Here is a 25364-nt window from a genome sequence, read left to right as displayed (position 1 = left end):
TATGGGCAGACAGCCCAGGGTCCATTGAAGGACCTCAGGGCTGTGTGACCATATTTTCTATTGTTAGGGCATACTTAGGTATGCCATAACAACTGCATGTGTACTATGTAATGTACTACAGTCTATGGAAAATGTTTATAAATTTCAAGCTGACCGAGACACAACTCAGTTGTGTATGGGTATTAATTTTGCAAATGAGAATAAATGTCAGTAAAAGTAAAGTTATACATCAAGGTACTCATAATCTGCATGGACCATATGTACTAGTGGCAGTAAAACTGGCAGAATCTGTGAAAAGGGATCTTAATCAGTTGCTTCTAAAGCCAACAGGATACTGTACTCATGAGGCAGGGACATAATTAAGGACAAGGCATTAGTGCGGCCTCATCTAGGATATGTAGGATATGCAGTTCAGTTCTGGGCTCCAGTTCATAAAAAAAAGATGCCCTAGAGTTGGAAAGAGTTAAAAAAAAAAAAAAAAGAAGAAGAGCAACAAAACTGATAAGGAGCATCGAGAATCTCCGTTGTAAGGAAAGATTAACATAATATATTTAGAGGGCATAATCAACTTATACAAATATATAAATGGCCCATACGAAAAATATGTTAAATAGCTCTTCACTGTAAGGTTGCCTCAAAAGGTTCAATTTCTTTTAGCAAAAAGGGCTGCCTTACAAAGAGCTGTGGAACAGTCTACCTTCGAAAATGACTTCAAGAGGGGACAGATTCACTCATGCCTTATCTGTTTGCTTAGCCTAAGTAAAGTAAACTAACTGGGTAAACTAAGATTTAAGATTTTTCCCCCCTCTCCTTAAATGTCACTTAACCCTCCTCTGTTTGAACTTGATGATAGTGTCTATTTTTCATCATACTAAGGGGGGATTCACACGAACGTGTATTGGGTCCGTGCGGGCCGCGTGGTTTTCACGCGCCACGCACAGACCAATACAAGTCTATGGGGCAGTACAGACAGTCCGTGCGTTTTGCGCAGCGTTTGTCAGCTGCGCAAAAAGCGCAACATGCTCAATATCTCCGCGTATTTCGCGCATCACGCACCCATTGAAGTCAATGGGTGCGTGAAAACCACGCAGGTCGCACGGAAGCACTTCCGTGCGAACCGACTGAAACAGCGCACCAGCTGTCAAAAGGATGAATGTAAACAGAAAAGCACCACGTGCTTTTCTGTTTCCAAACATCCAAACAGAGTGTCTTTGAGATGAGCGAACCCGGACAACCGAACCGAACTTCACCGGGTTCGGCCGAACTCGTTTTGGCCGAACCCGGCAAAAAAATTTCCGGTACGCGACGTCAGGAGATAGTCACTGTCCAGGGTGCTGAAAGAGTTAAACTGTTTCAGCACCCTGGACAGTGACTTCCGATCACAATATACATGAACGTGTAAAAAAAAAAAGAAGTTCTGACTTACCGATAACTCCCGGCTTCTTCCTCCAGTCTGACCTCCCGGGATGACAATTCAGTCCAAGTGACAGCTCCAGCCAATCACAGGCCAAGCATAGGCTGCAGCGGTCACATGGACTGCCGCATCATCCAGGGAGGTGGGGCCCGATGTCAAGAGAGGCGCGTCACCAAGGACGCGTCACTAAGGCAACGGCCGGGAGGGAAGTTCTCGGTAAGTACGAACTTTTTCTTTTTTTTTAACAGGTTTCTCGATATTGTGATCGGCATTCACTGTCGAGCGTGCTGAAAGACTTACTGCCGATCAGTTAACTCTTTCAGCACCCTGGACAGTGACTGATGTCGACTAGACTCATCTCTATGATGGCGGCTGCGCGAAAATCACGCAGCCGCGCATCATACACGGATGACACACGCAGCTGAATCCGCAACGTTCGTCTGAATCCACCCTAACTATGTGTGACCAGATATATCATTTAGATCTTCCTGCAGCAAAACACTAAATTGGGGTCATTGATCCTCACTAAAGAAGGGCTCATAGGAGAATCTATCAAGATTATTGTGCATATATATATATATATATATATATATATATATACATATACAGTATATATATATATATATATATATATATATATATATATATATATATATATATATACACAGTGTATATATATACACCGCGTTCCAAATTATTATGCAAATGTTATTTTTCGCTGATTTTCCTAAATAGTCGATGCAAATGACAGTCAGTATAATCTTCAAGCCATCAACCGTTGGAGTATAATGCTAATTTTATTGAACAAATCTCCTAATGAAAACAGATTTTTTTTAGAAGTAAAAAACTCAAAATGCACTGTTTCAAATTATTATGCACAACAGAGATCAAAACATTTTAAAGGTTTTAAAGAGAACTAAAACGGTAATTTGTTGAATTTGCAGAATCAGGAGGTCATATTTACAGAAATCAAAAGCTTTCAATAAAAAAAAACTTAACAGGCCAAGTTACATGTTAACGTAGGACCCCTTCTTTGATATCACCTTCACAATTCATGCATCCATTGAATTTGTGAGTATTTGGACAGTTTTTGCTTGAATATCTTTGCAGGATGTCAGAATAGCCTCCCAGAGCTTCTGTTTTGATGTGAACTGCCTCCCACCCTCATAGATATTTTGTTTGAGGATGTTCCAAAGGTTCTCAATAGGGTTGAGGTCAGGGGAACATGGGGGCCACACCATGAGTTTCTCTCCTTTTATGCCCATAGCAGCCAATGGCACAGATGTATTCTTTGCAGCATGAGATGGTGCATGAAGATAATTTTGTTACGGAAGGCACGGTTCTTCTTTTTGTACCACAGAAGAAAGTGGTCAGTCATAAACTCCTCGTACTTTGCAGAGGTCATTTTCACATCTAAAGGGGCCTACCAGCTCTCTCCCCATGATTCCAGCACAAAACATGACTCCGCCACCTCCTTGCTGACGTTGCAGCCTTGTTGGGACATGGTGGCCATTCACCAACCATCCACTACTCCATCCATTTGGACCATCCAGGGTTGCACGGCACTCATCAGTAAACAACACGGTTTGAAAATTAGTCTTCATATATTTCTGAGCCCACTGCAACCGTTTCTGCTTGTGAGCATTGATTAGGGCTGGCCGAATAATAGCTTTATGCACACTTTCAAACCTCTGGAGGATCCTAAACCTTGAGGTTCGCGGGACTCCAGAGGCACCAGCGGCTTCAAATACCTGTTTGCTGCTTTGCGATGGCATTTTAGCAGCTGCTCTCCTAATCCTATTAATTTGTCTGGCAGAAACCTTCCTCATTATGCCTTTATCTGAACGAACCAGTCTGTGCTCTGAATCAGCCACAAATCTTTTCACAGTACGATGATCACGCTTAAGTTTTCTTGAAATATCCAATGTGTTTATACCTTGTCCAAGGTATTGCACTATTTCACGCTTTTCGGCAGCAGAGAGATCCTTTTTCTTTCCCATATTGCTTGAAACCTTTGGCTTGCTTAATAATATGGAATGTCCTTCTTAAGTAGTTTTCCTTTGATTGGGCACACCTGGCAAACTAATTATCACAGGTGTCTGAGATTGATTACAATGATCCAAAGAGCCCTAAGGCACAATACCATCCATGAGTTTCATTGAAAAACTAATAATTAAATGTTTATGACACTTAAATCCAATGTGCATAATAATTTGGAACACGGTATATATATATATATATATATATATATATATATATATATAAACCGCCCAAAAGTATCTGGTATCTGGATCTGAAGAAATAGTACCTCTGATTTCCACATTTTTTTCTGCTGGGGTGGGGGTGTTTGAGGGAGCTACATAGATATAAAGAAGAGTACAAGTGATATTGTAAGTCATGCAGTAGGGGCATTTAATGTCCTTCTGGATCAGTCACGTTCTTAAAGTTGTTATCACACAATAAATATAGTTGTTATATCACTGGGGCCTGTCACTGCTGCTCCTTTCAAACTTTTTGAAATTTGCAGAAACTGCCAAGCGCTCCCACTCAGCTGCTTCCATAACTTCCATAGAGTTTCCATAGAGCTCTCTATACAACTCTTCCTCTCTGAAGTTGTGGAGGAAAGGGGGACTTGGGACACCTGTACTAATCATTGTGGGGGTCCCAACTATGAGGCCCACAGTAAGCTTTTATTTGCCACCATGCATAGGTGATAAATGTTTATTGTGGTAAAACCCCTTTAGGACATGAAAAAAGATCTGAAACAAGTACCTTCTGTTGGCAGGGTATCTTTAGATATATGTGTCTCCTGGACACAGCTTCATCTGCTCCAGCACTGTGCTTCTGCTCCTGGCAGCCACCGTTCTGAATCCAGCCAAGTGCCACATTGCATCTCCATGGCAACTAGCCCGCGCTAATGTTTTCATGGAGTAGAATCATTTAAAAAGGATGTTCTCCCTGCTGGACTTTGCCTGAGTATTAGGGTCCTCTTACACGGCAGGTCATGGGACATGTAAACAAGCGCCGATCAATGAGACAGGAGCAATGGGGACGAGCGCTCGTTACTACGATCGCTCGTCCTCATATATTTCTATCATGTCTGCAGCACGTTTCCCTGTTTACACAGGGGCATGTGTTGCCGACAATGATAATATATCTTGCAGAATAAACGATACAATCAGCCAATGAAGGAGCGTTTGCTCGTTCATCGGCTGATTGTTGCCCTGTTTACATAGGACAATGAACGGGAACGAGAACTCTGCAAATGCTTGTTTGCCCAATAATTGGCCTGTGTAAAAGGGCCCTTAGGTACTCTCCTTCCGAGCTGCTGGCTTGCGTTTTGACGCTGACTTTGACCCTAATCTTGACCCTTGTTTTGTTATTGGATTCTTCTCTTGTCTCGCTTCCTCATATTAGTTGCCTGGTACTTCTTGTTCGACCTCCTGGTTTTGAGCCCTTGTCCGTCTTCTGATTAAGTCTCATCTCGTCCTTTGGCTTGTTGAATCCTGACAGCTCTTCTGGTGAGAACCAATGGCTCCGTTCCTGACTTTGCACCTGCCTTCACTCTAGCCGTTCCGAGCACGGTTGACAGCAGCAAATCGGTGACTACTCTGAAGACCTCAACCTGAAAATCCGACCGGGATAGTCCACAACTCCTTGCAGGGGTTAAGTGTAAAGAACAGGGAGATTTCTTAGACTCCGCACCTCAGTTTAGTCAGCACCAAACTGCAGCTAAAGCATCCACTTTCCGGTCAGAACCATAACTATATACTCAGGCCATGAATTCCAAAGGCGTGTGATATACACCCCCTATCTGTGGACGTTTATGAACTTGCCATACAGGTGTCCCAACAAAGTTCCCATCAGCAAGAAACTATACAGGTGCTTCAGCTAACTACCAGTCATATTGACTCTCTGCAATGGGCCTGCTCCTGTGGTCCAACAAGCTGTCACTGTAACCGAACCTCAGTTATCTTCTGCACCTGTTACTTCACTGCATCTTCCAGCTCCACCTTGGCTTGAAGGGAACGCTAAAGCCTGTCATGGGTTCATTAACCATGATACACTTTGAACAAAGAGGCATTTCTTTACTCTCTGGTTTGGGCATTACCTCTATGAAAACACAATGCTATAGTGGTGGTGTCCTTCCCGTCCACCTACCTTGCTACCCTTGGAAGGGTTTTTGGAGAACCAATATGTACCTCCTCAGCTGTTTCGGCACTTCTACCCCTGAGACAGGCTGCTTTTACTGTCAGACAATACACCATTGTTTGGCACCCTGGCATCTGAACTCACATGGAACGATAAAGCTCTAGTGGCTGCCTTTTATGAGGGATATTAAGAACCTGTCGTCTGACTCAAGGGTTGGGTTTCTATTGTGGACAAAGGGGAAAATTTTGTATCAAGTGTCTGGCTTGTCCTCTGAGGCAAAACAAAAACCCTGCAAGGCCTAGGTGAGAGTGGGTAGATTACTTTGGGCCTGACATTTATTTTCCCTGATGACAAGATTCTGGTACGGGTCCCCATGAGTAATGAATCTCATTGCAAGTCCTGTCTAGGTGATGCAGAAAAAAAATTCCATGGCTTAAAGCTTTGTGTTCCCCTTATGACCCTCCAAGGTCCTTGTGTCTTTCCTGGGTCAATGGCTTGCTCATTCACCAGGGTAACGTCTGTTTCTGGACACCTACTATATGGCTTCAAGAAGGAGTTCTTCACACTGATGCAATTTCTCTCCTGGTACTTCACTGCTCCAGCAGTTTGGTACTTCTTGGATTGCGCTGGCTAAAAAGACACTCTTTGTTCATTCACTGGTCCTTTAGTCAAATCTCTTGCTGGGAGAAATATTGCTTCCAGTGCTATCTCCAAAAAGTGAGACGTTCTTGTGTGCCCCCTGTCATATTACTCTCTTCGTTCTCCAGTATTACATTTTGCTACTCTGTTTCCAAAACTTCCAAAGTAGTAAATGGAAGTTCCATAGAGTAGCTTGCTGTGCTAAGAACCTGTTCACATCTGCGTTGGAGGCTCTGTTAGGGGCCTCCGCCGCAGATCCTGCAGAGATTACCGTAAACAATAGCGTAACATGCTGCGCTATTTTTATCAGTAAAACCACAGACCCCCGACGGAAAGCCGACAGAACCCATTACAGTCAATGGTTTCCGTCAGCTCCCGGAGGTGTCCATAGTGAAACAGAACTGTTGCTTCCGGTATTCCCTTGTTCTGCTCCTCTGATGGAACGGAAAAACTAAATAGCCCGACGCAGATGTAAACAGGGCCTCAGCTGTTTCCGTAATTCCTATTCACTTCTATGGGAGTTCCGTAAACATCGTAGCAAAACAAGCTCTGCTGTTTCTGGTAAAACCAGGACCTCGTAAGTCAGTGGCCACAGCCCAGATACAGTGGCAGAAGGTGGGACGGAGATCAGGGGGCCCATTCCAGAGATAGCTGTGGGACCCACATCTATTAGACATTTATGGCAGGATCCAGTGTCGATCTGTCTCCGTTACACAACCACACTCTACTACTGCAGCAAAGTAGTGTTTAACACTTTCTGGTTCTGTGACATAATTTATGTTAACTTGTAGTGTAAATTAAAGTAAATCTGTTTGTGCACTGGAGGCTACTACCCCTACTGCTAAGTGCCAAACAGAAAAAGGTCACTAATTAAATGTACAAACATGGCATGCATCACAAATTGCGACTTTTCAACGCCACAAAAGTAGCATAAAGCCAATTATAAATTCCCCTTTTATCTCTGATCTGGGCGTATAATTCATCTCAAAGTTCTAGAGAGCCTTTTACAGAGCAATAAAGATCTCCTTAGATTTCTCCTCTGGTTACCATCCTCAAAGTACTGGACACACTGAACATGTTAATCAGGTTTTTAGACAATTTCTCCGCACCTATGCCAATGACCACCAGGATAATTGGCTAGACCGTAGGCCCATAAAAATCATGTCTACAGGTCTGCCCGCAAATCACCCTTTGAGATAGTCTTCGGGTTGAGGTCCCATCATTCCACTACCTCTCTCTTTACAGCCTCCAGTCCCTGCAATCGCTGACATCTGTAAAGACCTTAAGGACATCTGGTCAGAGGTTCATAGAACTTTGCAGAGCTCTGCTGCTAAAGCAAAAAAGCCTGCTGACAGAAATCGGTGTCCAGATCCAGAGATACAATCTGGAGATGAAATTTGGTTGTCCACAAAAAAACATCTGAGTCAAAGATAATTTCCTATAAACTTCCTCCATGGTTCATCTGAACATTTTGGGTACTAAAGCAGATTAATCAGCTCACTTATCATCTCAAGATGTTTTCTTCCCTCTGGATTCCAAGTTGCTTTCACATTTATCTTATTTGACTTTTAGTCATTAATATGTTTTCCACTAAACGCAATACTTGACCTGCCATTGCTCTTAAATCTTTCTCTGAGTATGAGGACAAGCAAGTGCTGGATTGTAAAGAGAACACAGGGATTTATGGAGAGGATATGGTCCTGAAAAGAGAACCTGGATTCTGAAAGAGGAAGTTGATGATCCCTCTCTATCTTGGTGATGGCCTGTAGCTCTGTTCCTGACTTCGCACCTGCCTTCACATAAGGTGTTCCTAGCAGCATGCCTGCTGCCAATCGGTAACTATTCTAAGAACTGCGACCCGGGAAACTGACCAGGTCGCAGTTCATACCTTCTTGTGGGGATAATGGGTGAAGAGTAGGGAGCTTAATTAGACTCTGCACCTCAGTTAGCGCCAAACCGAATATAGCTCAATGATCCACTCTGGCGATAACCACAGCACAAACATCCTATGTTGCTTATTACTGTCGCCTATCCCACAAGCCTATACCACAAGATCTCTCAGGTAGAGCTTAGACAGAATACATTTTTTCTCTTGTCTCAAAGTCATGCAGAATAAGGATTACACGACAACCTGAGATATGATTATACCCCACTTCACAGTTGGTGTTTCTAGTGAACCCGGTTATAAGGACACCAATGAGTCAAATGTTGTTAGCTGTTTACTAGATAATAATAAAAATAATAATCTTTATTTATATAGCGCCAACATATTACGCAGCACTTTACAATTTAGAAGGAACATGAAACAAACTATGTCAGACATTACATAGTGACAAAGCTAATTTACAATTCTAACAGAGGAGTGACGACCCTGCTCGCAAGAGCTTACAATCTATGAGGAAATAAGGGAGACACAAAGTGTAACAGTCTTTATTCTGTACAATGGTCAAGACATTTTTTTATTTTTATTTATTTATTTATTTTTTTTATTTATCATTAGCTTGAGCCATCAAAAATGCTAAATCCTGAAAATGTTTAATATACTCACTGCATCACTGGTTTCCAGAGGTGTGGTTAGGTTTTTTTCCTCACCTGGAGCAAAGACTCAATGCACAGTCCACCCTTTCGCTCTGTTTGGCACCAAGCACCTGGGGCACATGTACTTCCAGCCCACCATAGTTGTCTCCCAGTCAATAATGCTGTCTCCCAGTCAATAATGCTGTCTCCCACAGCAGCAGTATGCTCTGTCACCTACTGTAGACCATGTATGATAAGGGTAATAACTACTTTAATGCCCCCAACCTGAAGATGCAGCATGAATAATAAAGACTGTGACTGCTGACAAGACAATGTCTTAAGGTGTGTTCATTGTTCCTGGAAGGAGTTTGTGCCGAGGCTTAGATAACTACTGCTGTTTGTCTGCTGCATGGCATGGTTGTCAGACCCAACAGCTCCTCCTCCAATATGTCGGAGTTATTTTGTGCAGCTTTCTTTATAATAACCTTTCACAGGTGTCTGCATGCTTCTCCTTAGGGGTAGCATGTGCACATTTTTCCAAGCATGTTGCTACTTCCCCTTGCTTCTCAATTTGCTTGCACTCCCACAACAAGGCACCTTTTTGGCTCCTTTACCATGGTCAATCTTCAGATTTTTTTCTTGCATTCTGCCTCCTGTGAATTCAGAAATTCAGAGAATGTATTTCTGTATTGTACCAGATTCAAATGTGTAACGAAAGGACTTGCAGGACATGCAGATCTAGGCATCTTCATCCACCAATTACATCAATCCATCCATTCTATAAGAGCTCTAGAATAACATACAATCGGAGAAAAATACTGGAAATATATGATTTACCCAAGACTTACAGACATTGAAATCAAATCTTCATCAGTTGTAGCACTTTTTGATTAATGTTACTATTTATGATATATTGTTTTATAAATTTATAAATGTTTTTTTAAAAGGTTATAGTTAAAATCTCATGGCCTCTCAATTTTTTATCCTCTATAGATAATTGATAAAAGCAAGAGGGATCCATCAGAGGAAATAGAGATTCTTCTGAGATATGGACAACATCCAAATATCATTACTTTAAAGGATGTGAGTGGGTTTTATATATTTTTTTTCTTTTTACTTCGTCTGTTCATACTGGAACACATTTTCTTATTTAACTATATAATTAGATCCTAAATGTGAAAATTATAATTTAAACTTAAAAAGAATAATAATTATAATTATAGGCCATTTTAGATGATTTATTCCTAATATTTCTTGTATTCTGAAATTTCTTTTCTGTTTTAAATAATGTTTGTTATGAAAAATGCACAGATTTAAAACACTGAGATGAAGAAACTGGTTCTAAAATAAGAAAGACATAAGGATGAATGTACATTAGTGTTAGTTCTAATTATCTGCAGTTTTATTATATTTAGAACAAGAGATAGGCCAATTCAGAATATAAGGTAAACCCAAAAAAATCTTGCAATTAGCGAGTTCTAATATTTATAAGTAATTATAGTTAAAGAAAACCTGTCACCGTTAATTTTGTGTCTTAGTCAATTACTTACAGCGGCCTAGTATTCATTTTTTACCCCTATTCTTTAAATACTAAGCAGAGCAGTATTCTCAGTGAATTTCATCAATTTTAAATACAAAGTTGTTTTTAAGTTAAATTCTTCCTGCAAGCAAAAAAAAAAAGGTGACAGATCCATATTCAGTTTTGTATTGTCTTGAATTCATTTGCATACTGAAATAAGAAGATAATGATTGAACACACAGGTCTATGATGATGGAAAGTACGTCTATTTGGTGATGGAATTAATGAGGGGAGGTGAACTTCTGGACAAAATTCTTCGTGAGAAATATTTTTCAGAGCGAGAGGCTAGCGATGTGCTTTGTGTTATAACTAAGACTATGGATTACCTCCACACACAAAGAGTATGTATTCATTTACTTTATCAACACATTCTATACCCTGTAGAAAATCGAGTTATTAATTATGTTTTTTTGCACATTCCTCTAAAATGTATCAAGAACAATAATATAAAAAAATAACTGAGAATAAAAAGAGAGAAAGAATGGAAATTGTTTTATATAGATATGTTATTATTAAATTAAAATATGCATTGAGATAGCTAGTGGTATTTCCACAGAAAATGTGTCAGGTGAAACTGAATTTCCCCTATTGAGTCCATTTAAGGCATATGAGATCCAGGAATAGACCATTGTCCTTTGAGTCTCACTGAAATACAAGGTGTCATCCCACAAAATAACGTCTTGCTATTAAATATAGCTTGCAGTTGAAGTTGTTGATGTGTTGGAAGCAGGAAAAATGGGCAAGCGTAAGGATCTGAGCTACTTTGCCAAGGACCAAATTGTGAAGGATAGACAACTGGATCAGAGCATCTCCAAAAGGGCAGGTCTTGTGGGGTGTTCCTGGTATGCAGTAGTTAGTATCTACGTGGTCCAAGGAAGGACAACCTGTGAACCAGCAAAAGTGTAATGAGTCCCAAGGATCATTGATGCGTGTGGGGAGCAAAGGCTTGCCTGTCTTCGCCTCTATAGCACAAATTGCTGAAAAAGCTAGTGGCTATGATAGAAGGGTGTCAAAACACACAGTGCATCACAGCTTGCTGAGTAGCCTCAGACCGGTCATAGGGCCCATGCTGACCCCTGTCCACTGCCAAAAGCGCCTACACTGGGCACACGAGCATCAGAACTGGACCGTGAAGCAAATAGTAGAAGGTGGCCCAGTCTGATAAATCACAATTTTTTTTTTACATCTTTTAGACGACTAAATGCGTGTATATTGCTTACCTGGGGGGAAGACATTACACTAGGATGCATTATGAGAAGTAAGCAAGCCGGCAGAGGCTGTATTATGCTCTGGGCAATGTTCTGCTGGGAAGCCTTTGTACTGGCATTCATGTGGATGAAACTTTGACACGTGTCACCTACCTAAACATTGTTGGAGACTAAGTACATCCCCGTCATGGCAACGGTATTCCCTAATGGCAGTGGCCTGACAGGATAGTGAAGAATTGTTCAGGAATGGTTTGAGGAATATGACAAACAGTTCAAGATGTTTACTTGGCTTACAGGACTTAGAGCGGTATTCCCAAGATCTCATTGATGGCTCAATGTGTCCTATGTCAAACATATATGTCGAATCAATAATCTTTGCAAATATAATACATTGTCAATACTGTAGTGTTTCTTAGTACTCACTGACCTAAATAACCCATGCAAAGTCAGTGTTATCACCTCGTTGCTACTGGACACATCCTCCAGTAATTCTTTACTTGGCCGGTCTGTCTTTTATGGCATCGATTCTCACTAGATTTCCTTGTGCAGCGATTCTGTGCATGCGTAATTTTGTTGTCCTCACTGCACAGTTCAAGCATGCGCAGTGAAGACCACTGTGTCTCTGTATTTTGCCTGCGTCCCCTGCATTCACTCTGCGACATGGTCTAGACAACAGTTTGCTCTGTGAAGAAATCTGTGTGAACTGGAGAAAAGGGACCTAAATATATAGAAGTGAAGCATCTAGTTTGTTTATTTGGGAATGCGTTAGTCTATTTTCAGAAGTTTTGGCGTCACGAGGGGGACCTACACAAAATTAGGTGGGAGATAGATAGATAGATAGATATAATCCAGCAGCAAAGGCTTAAATGAAAGGGGGTGCAAGCCTTAGGGAACTAACCACTGTCCCTCTAGACAAAAAGCAGTAATTAAGCAGCACTCACAAAGGCTTATAGTGAAAAAAGAGGGTGTTTTATTGACCCCAAAAGTGACAGTGAATAGACATACACTCCTCTGTACAATGCCCACTTGGTCTAAAGTAAAAACACGCCCAGTTGGGCATTAAGAAACTAATTAGCATAAAGCTAAAATCGCTCCTAACGTGGTAAAAATAGATAGTTTTTCAAAATAAAAAGCACTGCTGTCATCTACATAGGGCACTTATAATGTGGTGACAGTGCTTCTTTAAGGAGCCAGAGTGCACACAGGTGTGAGGTTGCGCTGATTGCTCCCAGAGCACCCTGGAATATAAGAAGGGTTCTGCCCCTTCCTGTATTGCCTGAGCTTTGTTGTCGTTACCCTAGTCTGTCTTTGCAAATGGTCTCCTAAGTGTTTTCCAGTTCCCAGTGTTTCCCGTTCTTGCTACCTGTAACCTGTATCCCGTGCTATCCTGGTCAAGTGCCATATTAAGTTGGAGTTGTGCTGCGCTAAGTACCACACCAGTCCTGCTACACCACGACTGGTGCCTGCCTGCTGCCTAGTCTCACCCGAGCCTTTCTTGCTACTGTCTGAGCTACGACAGGTACACCTATATGAACTATGGACTCTGAACTGTGTCCTGTTGGCCAGCTGCCATACCGTTAAGGCGGTATGGCCCAGTGGGTCCACGTACCCAATGTGACTGATATATAGATAAATATATATATATATAGTCCACTTCTACTAAATGTCCTTTACTTCCATAAAGAGATGGTACTTCACAGCCACTGTGCATTTCTGGCAAGACAAACAGTTGTAATTTATTTATTTTTTTGCAAAAATGACGGTCACCTCCTATTGTTATCTGCAGGATGAATTTGACATATAGATAGATGACACATTAAGCAAATGTTCACATGCCATGGAGTAAGTGCATATTTTTGGTGCAGATTCTTTGGTAAAATAGGTGAAATCTGCTGGATAATCCACATGTAAATTCTCAAAGTAATGCATGAGAATTTTGTGGGGTTTCACTAAAGAGAAAATTGGCAGAGTGTGAACCTGGCCAAAGCCATTTTTCCATCAGGTTCTTAAATTGTTTGGTTTTGAGTACCCACTTTTAAAGAGGACCTGTCACCTCTCCTGATATTTCTATTTTAGTAATTACTTGTTACAGGGCCGGCTCCAGGTTTATGTGGGGCCTTGAGCGGCACAAACTTAGTAGGCCCCTTGCGGAGGAACTCACGGCAGCAGTAAAATCGCAGAAAACTTCACTTTGTGTCCCCATATAGACGTTAGGCCCTGTTTATGCCCCCATATAGAAGTTAGGCCCCCAGTTTGTACCCCCATAAATTTAGTGCCCTCCCAGGTAGTGCCACACAGCCCCCCTCACAGGTAGTGCCACACAGCCCCAAACCTCCTGGGTAGTGTCACACAGCCCCCACCTCTCAGGTAGTGCCACAAAGCCCCCGCCTCCCAGGTAGTGCCTCACAGCCCCCACCTCCCAGGTAGTGCCACACAGCCCCCTCCTCCCAGGTAGTGCCACACAGCCCCCTCCTCCCAGGTAGTGCCACACAGCCCCCTCCTCCCAGGTAGTGCTACACAGCCCCCTCCACCCAGGTAGTGCCACACAGCCCCCCACCCTGCTAGTGCCACATGGCCCCCTCCCTGCTAGTGCCACACAGCCTTCCCCTTTGTAGGTAGCAATTTGGGGTTCCCTCTAGGAGTGGAATCCCCAGCTAAAGCATTGCCGATGCTCTGGCTCGGGATTCCGCTTCAGGAGCAACCCATGATGTCACTGTCCATATATGGACAGTGATGTCAGAGGTAGAGAAGGAGTCCCAGGCAGAGCACTAGCGGCTCTGCTCCGGGACTCCGTCAATGGGGAAGCCATTTATGGACAGTGATGCCAGGGGCTTCTCCGGAGACGGAGTCCCGGAGCAGAGCCGCTAGCACTCTGCCTTGGACTCCTTCTCTCCTCCTGACTCCGTCAATGGGGAAGCCATTTATGGACAGTGATGCCAGGGGCTTCCCGAGACAGCGTCCTGGAGCAGAGCCGCTTGTGTCCATATATGTAAGTGGCTTCCGCAGAGACGGAGTCCCGGAGCAGAGCCAATAGCACTCTGCCTGGGACTCTGTCTCTCCTCCTGACATCACCGTGACAACGTCAGCGACAGCACCCAGCGGCCGAGTGGGCCCTCCCAAGGGTAGTGGGCCCCAGCACTTGCCCGGGTTCACCAGGTGCTGATGCTGGCCCTGCTTGTGTTCCCCATAAAATATTTTCATAACACTGTGTTGTGCCGTTCCTCCGTTATTCCTCGTAAAAAAAATGGCAATAAATTGACAATTAAGTGTTACCATTCCCTTTGTCACTGGGGTGTGGTTCTACGCAGTCTCACTCTGTCAGCAGTGAATGTACATTGTCCGTTTGTGTAGGGACAAACCCAACTAGTAACACCTAGTTGTCAATTTATTCATACATTTCTAGGAGAAATAACAGGAATGGCACAACACAGAGTTCTAAGAAAAGATGTTCCAGAATCGTTATTTTATGTGGAATACAAGCATTTACTAAAACAGACATGTCAGGAGAGGTGACAGGTAAAGATGAGTATATTTCCTCGAAATTCAGTCTGTCTGGCCCTCTGATGTCTTCTAAGACTGAATTCAAGTTTGATACAGTCCTAGAAGACATCAGAAAGTCAAACAGGGCAGTCAGGGCACTTGCGATTCCACCACTAAATTAAAAACAAAAACCATGCTCCCCTGGTCTCCCATATGAAAGTGTTTCTTCCAGCCTCGATATCATCTCAGGAGTCCGGCAGGGATATGTCGATATTTAAGGCCAGATGAGTATGATATATATATTTTTTTATGTCCTCCTCTCTTCCTTTTCCTAATCTGCAAATGGGAGCTGGCGGCTGCCATTTTGCAGATTCGTGCACCGCTAACCTCAAAAGTTTATTGAATCTGAAACTTTTGGGAAATTCAGACCAAATTCAATAAATTTACAATCGATTCGCGTATTAGGGAATTCTGAGTTAATAAACGGAAGTCCTTTGTTCAGGATCCTCATCTCTTGGCCAGAGAGGAGAGCGGTTACAAAGAGTGTCTTTCACTCTGGAGGACCTGTCCTGTCCTGTATTACAAAGACAACACATTGATTTGATTAGGCACTGTGTAGGCCCACCTCAATGAGGTCCATATGATATAAAAGTGCTTATGGACAGTGGACAACCCCTTTTAGCATAACACATTTCTGTTTCATGTTACAACTAACAAAGATGTCACGTAATTTGGTGAAGATCATAATATTAATTTTCATGCAAATATTTTGAACACTATATAGTATAGTAAATTATAAATGTGTACTTTGCAAGAGTTGAGAAAGTGATTAATTTTTAAATATATGAAATAAGGCAAATCATGAATATATCATTAGTTGTACACATTAAGATCAATATTTCTCCACTATACAGAACGTAAATCCCAAAGCTGCATCAAAGTCTTTCTTTCCCAATATTTTTCCCAAGCCTCCCTTGTAAATCCAGTTGTTTGGCACATTTCTCCCATTGTCTCTTTAAGTTACTACCCTGCTCCAATCCTATTTCTGACTTTATCTTATGTTTGGCCCTACTGGTCCTCTTCAGAGCGGCAAATAGTAAATCTGCATGTCATTCTGTTGTCCCTTTAACAACAGACACAATCAGTAAAAAAATAAAAACAGAACGCAATAAAATAAACAGATAAGTTAATGTTTCCAGGATGTTTTATTTCATTTTAGGTTGTCCATCGAGATTTAAAGCCCAGTAATATTCTTTACATGGATGAATCTGGGGACCCAGAATCTATCCGTATTTGTGATTTTGGCTTTGCAAAACAGCTAAGAGCAGAAAATGGATTGCTTATGACGCCTTGTTATACTGCCAACTTTGTGGCACCTGAGGTTAGTGTGTCTATATTTCTTTATGGTAAATATGATTAATCTTCACTAAATATCTTCACATGGCTTTACTTTAAAAAAAAAAAAAAAAAAAGATAAGGAGTTCAAAGGTGTACATAGCCTTTAATGGAATAACCCATTTAATGTCAAGCAGTCTACAGCTTCGCATGGTTTGTCACCCAGCTTTCCAAGAATCCTGAAAAGCAACTCTGGCTAGCTACAGTATGCAGGATTTATCACTGCATAAATATGCAGATGTGTTCATTGCAGCTTTGCATGGATTCCAACCCACATTTTCTAGGCTACTGAATAGCAAATCTGACTAGTCATGCTACAATCTGAGAGTTGGGGATTTATCAATGTAATACTAGGCAGATCTAGTGTATTGCAGGCTGGCAAAGCTGACTGTTACTGGTTATGGAAAATACACCCAATGTTGCTCTGATACAATGTGTGTATATTTCATAAAGTATCATTATTGCAGCTCCACAGATTTGCCACTCAGAGTCCTGGGAAAACGGAGTGACTAGTTGTTCTATCTATATGGGGGGATTTATCCCTACTAAGGCTTCATTCACATTTGCATTGGGGCTCTGTTCATGGGTTCCATCAGACCTTTCCATCATGAACCCATGAACGGAATCCAAACTCAAACAAACGGAAACTATAGGTTTCCGTTTGCATCACCATAGATTTCAATGGTGACGGATCCGGTACAAATGGTTTCAGTTTGTCACCGTTGTGTAAGGGTGCCGTCGTTTTGACGGAATTAATAGTCGACTGCGCTATTGATTCCGTCAAAACAATGGAACACTTAAACAACGATGACAAATGGAAACCATCTGGATCCATTACCACTATGGTTTCTGTTTGTTTCAGTTTGGATTCCGTTCATAGGTTCCCCTGACGGAAAAGTCCGAACCCATGAATGGAGTCGCAATGCACATGTGAACGAAGCTTCTAGGCAAATATGGAATTCAGCAGTTTGGGTAAGCTGGGTAACAACTTCTGCAAAGATGTAATAGAGGCAAACTTGGAACATACATTCTGTACATATTATATATACAGTACTCCCCTGATATATTTAGTACATATACATACATATAGTATCAGGACAACTGGATATTACATATCCAATTTGGTGTCCAGCATATCTCCACATTAATTGTTACCCAGCTTTCCAAAGCTCCTGAAAGGCAGACCTGCCTAATTATGCAGCGATATAGGGAAGTTAGAATTATCACAACATCATCAGGCAAAGTTTCAGGAACTTTGGAACGCTGGGTGGTTCCCTTTGTAGAACTATGAGGCTGGGTTCCCACGTAGCGTAAATGCTGCAGAATTTCCATAATGTAATTCTGTGTGGAAAATCCACAACATTTACAGCAGTAGCAAAGTGGACGAAAGTTGGACAAATCTCATGCACACGCTGCGGAAAAATTCAGCTGAAAAAACTTTCATAAATTGACCTGCGGTGTGTTTTTTAATCCACAACCTGTCAATTTATGCTGTGGAATAGTTTCATTTTTGTATCAGTTATTATTGAGGTAAAACCAGATATAGCAAATGTTAAATTGTTTGAGGCGCAAAATCTGGGATTTCACAACAATAAACGCAAGTCTATACTTACCCCTTGCTTTGTCAAAGTGACGGCTCATTTTCTTCCTGTCTGTTCTCTGTGCAGCTTGACCTCCTTGGATAACGTTTCATCTGTTGTGACTGCTGCAGTCAATCACATGAGCTGCAGCCAGGGGCGTAGCTAAAGGCTCATGGGCCCCAGTGCAAAAGTTCTTCTTGGGCCCCCCATCCCAACTACTTCTCATGGCCGATGGCCCGCAGCTTTAAGCTGCATTGCTGGGTCTCCTAAGTGATCCAACGATGCAGCAATAGCAGCCAGGGGCATCACTAAGGTCTTAAAACGTCAGGGGCAATAGCCCTAATATATATGTACCCCCCCCCCCCAAAAAAAAATGTGTGTGCGTGCATGTATATGTGTATTTAGGAGACAGCAAATCTATATCACTACAACCCTATAGCTATGGATAGGATTAGATACATTGGCACAGTAGACAGTATCACACATGATAGGATTAGATATAGGGCCCAGCTCGCTGACATTGTGGCTCCAGCGCTGGGCCCAGGAAAAGTAACAATAATAATTGTTTTATTTTTTATGTTACAAAAAAAAATTTTGTGATTGTGTTTTTTTACGGGTTCGGTTGTTGAACTTCTTCGATGACGGCTTTTTTTATTCTCAATAAAATGGTTAATGAGGTTTGTGTCTTTTTTTTTTTTTAATTTCAATAAAATATTTTTTCTATTTCCTTGTATTTTTTTAAACTTTATTACTACTGCTTTAGTAATGGCCGCTGGCTGATTGACAGCGTCCATTACTAAGGCGGGGCTTAATGTTAGCCAGTGAAAAGGTTAACACTAACCCCCATTATTACCACGGTATCCACCGCCACCAGGGGTAACGAAGAGCCAGGTGTGATCCAGTACCCGACCATCTGTAGCGGAGGACGGGCATTGGGGCGGCCGCAGACTGGTATTATTAGGCTAGGAAAGGCCAGAAACAGTGGCACTTCCCACCCTTGTAATGCTAGGCTGATGCTGCTATGTCGATTCTGGCTGGTTATGAAAAATGGGGGAACCCACATAGTTTTTTCCCAATTATTATTATTATTTTTTTAAATTACATGGGGTCCCCCCCCCCCATTTTTCATAACCAGCCAGATACAATATAGCAGCAGCAGGCTAGCACTATCCTAACCTAATAATACCAGCCTGCAGTCGCCCCAGTATTTGACCATCACTACAGATGGTCAGGTACTGGATTGTACCTGACTCTTCCCTACACCCCAGGTGCTGGTGGGTACCAGGGTAATAATGGGGGTTGGAGTTAGTCACTGCACCTGCTAACACGAAGCCCTGCCTTAGTAATGGACGCTGTCAATCAGCCAGGAACCATTTCTAAAGCGGTAGCAATACAGTTTAAAAAAAATACAAATACATAGAAAAAGTATTTTATTGAAATAACCCACCCCCACACACACACGCACACAGAGCCCTCGTTAACCATTTTATTGAAATATTGAAATAAAAAAAGCTGTAATCGAAGTAGTCCTCGAATCCGACATAGTCCAACGACCAAACCTGTATAAAAAACACAAACACAAAAAAAACACATTAGTAACACATGTGGTAGGCTTAGATACAGGGCCCATGTGTGATACTGTCTGTTGGGCTATGTATCTAAGCCTACCACAAGGTTGGCTTAGATACAGGGTCCAGCAGACAGTAATATTATGCAGTATAAGATTACAGTCTGCTGGGGCCCTGTATCTAAGTCTACCATGTGGTAGGCTTAGAAACGGCTCATCAGATAGACTCATACGTGGGCCATGTATCTAAACTTACCATGTGGTTGGCTTAGATACAGGGCCAAGCAGACAGAATCACGCCGTCTAAGCCTACCACATGGTAGGCTTAAAGGGGTTGTCCAGTCCCTAAAAATTAATGGCCTATTCTCAGGATAGGCCAAAATAGCTGTAGGGTCGGGTCCCGCTGCCGGGGCCCCCCACCAATCAGCTGTTTTGAAGGAGGTGCAGCGCTCGTGCGAGCGCTTCTTCCCCTGCATTCCGGTCACTTGCTCACACTGTGAATCGTGGCGTGTCAATTTTTAGGGACTGAAGCAACCTAAAAAGCGCAAAAGCGCAGGGGACATGACATCCCAATAGAGTATAAAGATAACTACCATATATTGTAAAAAATATACATCTTTATTGATACATAACAATACATGGTATCACAATAATAAATATAATAAGAATAAGACGGATCATATATCAAGAGAAGTAGCGATCGGGTATAGATGACAACATACCATAAGGAAAACAAGAGACAACCAATCTCAAAAACGTCCCAGTACTAGCATACCATGAATACAAATGTAGCAAGCTGCCAATAAGGCAAAAAATACAAAAAGTGACTATATCTGTAAAAAAGCTGCCTGATGCAAAATATGCATAGCAGACACCCACTGAAAATAAGCAGCGCATATACAAACAAACATTAGTACATGCCCCATGAAATATATAAAAGGGACAACATACCTGTGGACATAGTAGAAGCAAGGGACATGAAGAGATGGCACAAAGATGCCTCGACGCGCGTTTCGCCTGCGACCGGCTTCGTCCTTTGCTTCTACCATGTCCACAGGTATGTTGTCCCTTTTATATATTTCATGGGGCATGTACTAATGTTTGTTTGTATATGCGCTGCTTATATGGTAGTTATCTTTATACTCTATTGGGATGTCATGTCCCCTGCGCTTTTGCGCTTTTTAGGTTGCTTCTGAGGCTATAGGGGACTTCCCTTTTGCTCTACCTTCCAGCCACAGTGGAAGTCCTGACTTCATCCTTCATCCAACGTCGGGTGATGTCATGACGCAAAGAGACGTCAGGACCTCCGCTGCGCTCTGGCATGAGGAGGGTAAGTATACTCAGTTACTATAGTAACAGGGACCAGTGTAGTTTATTACATAGGCTCCAGTTGCTAAAGTAACTTTTTAGAAATGTGGTGTGGGGGCCGCGGGCCCCCCTGTCTTAGGGGCCCGGTCACAATTGCGACCGGTGTGACCCCTATAGCTATGCCACTGGCTGCAGCGTCATCCCAGGAGTTTTTGGTGCGTTTTTTTCAGGCCAGAATTCTCTGCGGGTTCTAGGTCAGATGTGGGAAAATACCCTAATGAAGGCCACAATCATCTGTAAACACTGCCACATCGATGATACATGTGTTTGTATATGTCAGGGTCGGACTGGGACTTAAAATTAGCCCTGGCATTTTTAAGCACACAGGTCCACTGCAGGCCATACGCAGCGGCCAGTGTAGGGCTGGAGTACATGGGACCATCTTTCAGCTATACAAGACATGGGGAGATTAATTAAACCTGGTGTAAATGAGAAGAGGAATAGTTCCTGATAGCGCCAACTCCAACGAATCAACGGCTTTTCCACGAGAATAATGAACATGCTCATTATTCTAGAGGATTTATTTTTTTGCAGAGCGGAAAAAAATTCAAGCAGACTTATTTTCGCAGCATGTGATTGGGGTATAAAATAGCCCATTCACTTGTAATGGATGCAGAATGTTAGTGGATTTGAAAGGGATTTAGGTGTGGAATCAGGAACTTAGTCCCAGGGCCGATTCTAGTTTTTCTGCTGCCTGAGGAAAAAATTGAAATGGCGCCCCCCAGATTTTGATTGACATCCCCCTGGCTGTTCTACATCCCTAGCAGTCTCCTCCAACTCTTGTAGATGCACCGTTGCCTTGTACTGGCATGCACGGTGCAGCCGGACAAAGTACACCTCACTGCACGGTGTGTGCCCAAGTAGTACAAGACAACTTGTGATGTATAACAGCTAGAGGGATATCAATCAAACATGGAAAGGTGGGTTTGGAGGCAGGACTATTTTACTCTCAAGGATACTCTTTTCCTTTCCTTTCCCATTCTTTGGTTGAACTTGATGGACATGTGTCTTTTTTCAACCGTACTAACTATGTAACTATATAGTGGAAATATTGTCAGGTCATGTAATACTGCATGGTGGCGGTTCACGGGTTTAAAACTATCTGACAGGTTCCCATTAAATATACAATGAATTGAAAACAATTCCATATGCCCTGCAATTTTGTTATTGTAAATATATTCTATATAATTACAGCTCCAGAACCAAGCTCTGACATATATACGGCTCCAGAACCAAGCTCAATACATATATACAGCACCAGAACAAGCTCAGTACATATATACAGCACCAGAACAAAGCTCAGTACATATATACAGCACCAGAACAAAGCTCAGTAAATATATACAGCACCAGAACCAAGCTCAGTACTTAAAAATACAGCACCATAACCAAACTCAATACATATATACAGTACTAGAACCAAGCTGTTAAGGATCTGCCAGGCACAGCTTCTGTGTCTACGCCCATAGGTAATCAGTCTGCACCTGCTTCTATGTCTGTGAGACTGACTCCATCTTCCACCACTCAGGATGGCAGGCTTAGGAGTGGGAGAGCCTATCACAGCCTGGCCAGACGGAGCTAGCTCCCGCCCTCTGTCTATTTATACCTGCCTTTCCTGTTCCTCCTTGCTTGTGATTCTTCTTGTTTGGTTTCCTGGCCTTGCTGCAGCTTCTTGAACTATTTGACCCTGCTTCATATTGACCCTGGCTTACTGACTACTCTTCTGTTCTGCGTTTGGTACCTCGTACACTCCTTGTTTGACTCTGCTTGTTCACTACTCTCCTGCTCTGCATTTGGTACCTCGTAAACTCCTGGTTTGACTCGGCTCGTCCACCACTCTTGTTGCTCACGGTGTTGCCGTGGGCAACTGCCCCTTTTCCCTTGCTTCTGTGTACCCTTGTCTGTTTGTCTGTCGTACACTTATTGAGCGTAGGGACCGTCGCCCAGTTATAACCCCTCGCCTAGGGCGGGTCGTTGCAAGTAGGCAGGGACTGAGTGGCGGGTAGATTAGGGCTCACTTGTCTGTTTCCCTACCCCAATTATTACACAAGCTCAGTACATATATACAGCACCAGAACAAATCTCAGTACATAAATACAACACAAGCACAAATACAGCTCAATTTAGTGCAACCCCTGTTGTATAGGTTTGAATGGCGTAAAACTACAGCTCCCAGCATGGCCACCCATCATCTCGCTGCAGATCATACAGTGACTACAGTACTGATTCGAGGCAGAATAAACATTTATATTAAGTGATTCACCGGTGACTATCTCAGATTCTAGTTATTTTTCTCTTTTCTTCTCCATCCGGTCCAGACCTCTATGATGACTTCTCCCGGCCACAGGCAATTTATGCAGTTTGCCGCTCAGATGTCTTCAGCTACTCACTATTCAAACATTTCTGCACCTGTAACCGAAGACAAAATTCTGATGGTGCCACACACTATGCCCCTAATTATAATAGCACCATACACTGTACCTCTAATTATAATAGTTCCACCGTTATACACTATACAGTGTATAATGATATTATAATCAGTGACACAGTGTATGGTACTATTATAATCAGGGACACATACACCGTGTCCCTGATTATAATATCATTATACACTGTGTCCCTGATTATAATAGAATCATACACTGTGTCCCTGATTATAATAGAACCATACACTGTGTCCCTAATTATAATAGCACCATATACTATGTCCCTAATTATATCATTATACAATGTGTCCCTGATTTTAATAGCACCATACACTGTGTCTCTGATTATAATAGCACTATACACTGTGTCCCTGATTATAATATCACCATACACTGTGTCCCTGATTATAATAGCACCATATACTGTGTCCCACACACACACACCTACAGTGCTCCCCATTGATAGTGCCCCACATATATCCCCCCTGTAGATAGCTCCCCATATATGGCGCCCCCTGCATATAGTGCCCACATATAGCCTCCCCTGTAGATAGTGACCCACATATAGTCTCCCCTGTAGATTGTGCCCCACATATAGCACCCCCCTGTAGATAATGCCACTCATACTTTAAACAACAACTTTACATACTCACTTTGATCCCGTTCCCACGGTGTTCAGTGTCAACGCAGGCCTGCTCTCTTCTGATTGAAGCGGCGCGATGATGTAATCGCGCTGTTAGCATCGTTGAAAGGCGCTGATTGGCGGGCCAAAGTCATTCTGCCCCGCCAATCAGCGTCATTGTAAGGCGCTGAATGGACGGGCATGGAATTTGCCTGGCCATATAGACGCAAGTACAATTAGTTCAGGAGGGGATGGTTTCAGTGGCCCCTCAGAAAGGCAGCGTCCGACACTGGTTATCTGTCCGACACTGATTGTTTGGGCGGCCAGCAGAAGGTCGACTGCTCACAGGCCCATCTGGCATTTGCTAGAACTGCCATATGGCCAGTCTGGTCCTGATTGGGACAACGGTGTATTGTATGAGCAATCAGTATGAATGCCTCTCCACAAAAATGCCTTCTACTATGCTACTGAATGTCAGTGAGGTGGGGCCGACAGCCACTATGTGTGTACTACTGCTGGTACTGTTACTACTACTGGTAACTAGGAGATTCCTACCAACAAAATGTCTGCGCGCCCTGTGTAGACAAAAAGTATGCAGCCAAACCTCAGCTCCCCTTCCTCCTAAACTTCCCTCCATCCTGGTGCCTCTCTCCTTTTGCCTGTGATGAGAGATCACTCATATCCTACATATTCTTATATAGTACTCAACAGAATTGTATTTGGTATTGTTAACCTTGAGCTTTATTCACTATGATTTTCTTTAAATGTATATACTTTGCTCTTAAACTGATTCTATTGTGAAATTTAAACAAAAGAGGCATTACGAAACAGAAGTAGTGTTCAGTAATGCAATAATGAAGTACTATATGTTTCTTAGTAAAATATATGCTTTGACAATGAAAGTGTAGTTCAAGATCCAGACAAACATAAAACTTCTAATGAACAGAAAACCTTTAATTTTTGCTTCTTTGACAGGTTCTGAAACTGCAAGGCTATGATGCAGCTTGTGACATCTGGAGCTTAGGCATCCTACTTTATACCATGATAGCAGGGTAAGTTTAATAGTACTTCTCTAAATTACAAAAACATAAAAATAGGTTGTTAGAGATAGTATTAGGTTATGTTCATACGCTTAACAAAAAACGGCTGTAAAATACGGAGCTGTTTTCAAGGGAAAACAGCCTCTGATTTTCAGCCGTTTTTTATGCATCAGGTGTTTTCTGATGAGTTTTTTACGGCCGTTTTTGGAGCTGTTTTTCTATTCAGACAATAAAAAACGGCTCCAAAAATGGCTCAAGAAGAGACATGCACTTCTTTTTTACGGGGCGTTTTTTTACTCGCTATTTTTAAAAACTACCACGTAAAAAACGCCCCGTGGGAACGGAATGAAGTTTTTTGGGTAGATGTTTGGAGGCGT

The 25364-nt window shown here is 42.4% G+C and overlaps 1 protein-coding gene across 3 annotated transcripts in view; it reads left to right on the top strand.

The window, feature by feature from the left end:
- The window catches only part of LOC142761124 (ribosomal protein S6 kinase alpha-2), a 372393-nt gene that overhangs the window by 305507 nt on the left and 41522 nt on the right, over positions 1 to 25364 (top strand). For all 3 annotated transcript variants that reach the window (XM_075864316.1, XM_075864315.1, XM_075864314.1), the window contains 4 exons: positions 9716 to 9805; positions 10484 to 10642; positions 16209 to 16370; positions 24923 to 24999. In XM_075864316.1, the coding sequence (XP_075720431.1) occupies positions 9716 to 9805; positions 10484 to 10642; positions 16209 to 16370; positions 24923 to 24999 (488 nt within the window). The remainder of the gene's footprint in view (positions 1 to 9715; positions 9806 to 10483; positions 10643 to 16208; positions 16371 to 24922; positions 25000 to 25364) is intronic.

This window comes from Rhinoderma darwinii, chromosome 4, assembly GCF_050947455.1.
Source record: "Rhinoderma darwinii isolate aRhiDar2 chromosome 4, aRhiDar2.hap1, whole genome shotgun sequence".
Lineage (NCBI taxonomy): Eukaryota > Metazoa > Chordata > Amphibia > Anura > Rhinodermatidae > Rhinoderma > Rhinoderma darwinii.
Note: the sequence above shows the minus strand (reverse complement) of the source record. Positions and strands in the feature narration are given on the sequence as shown.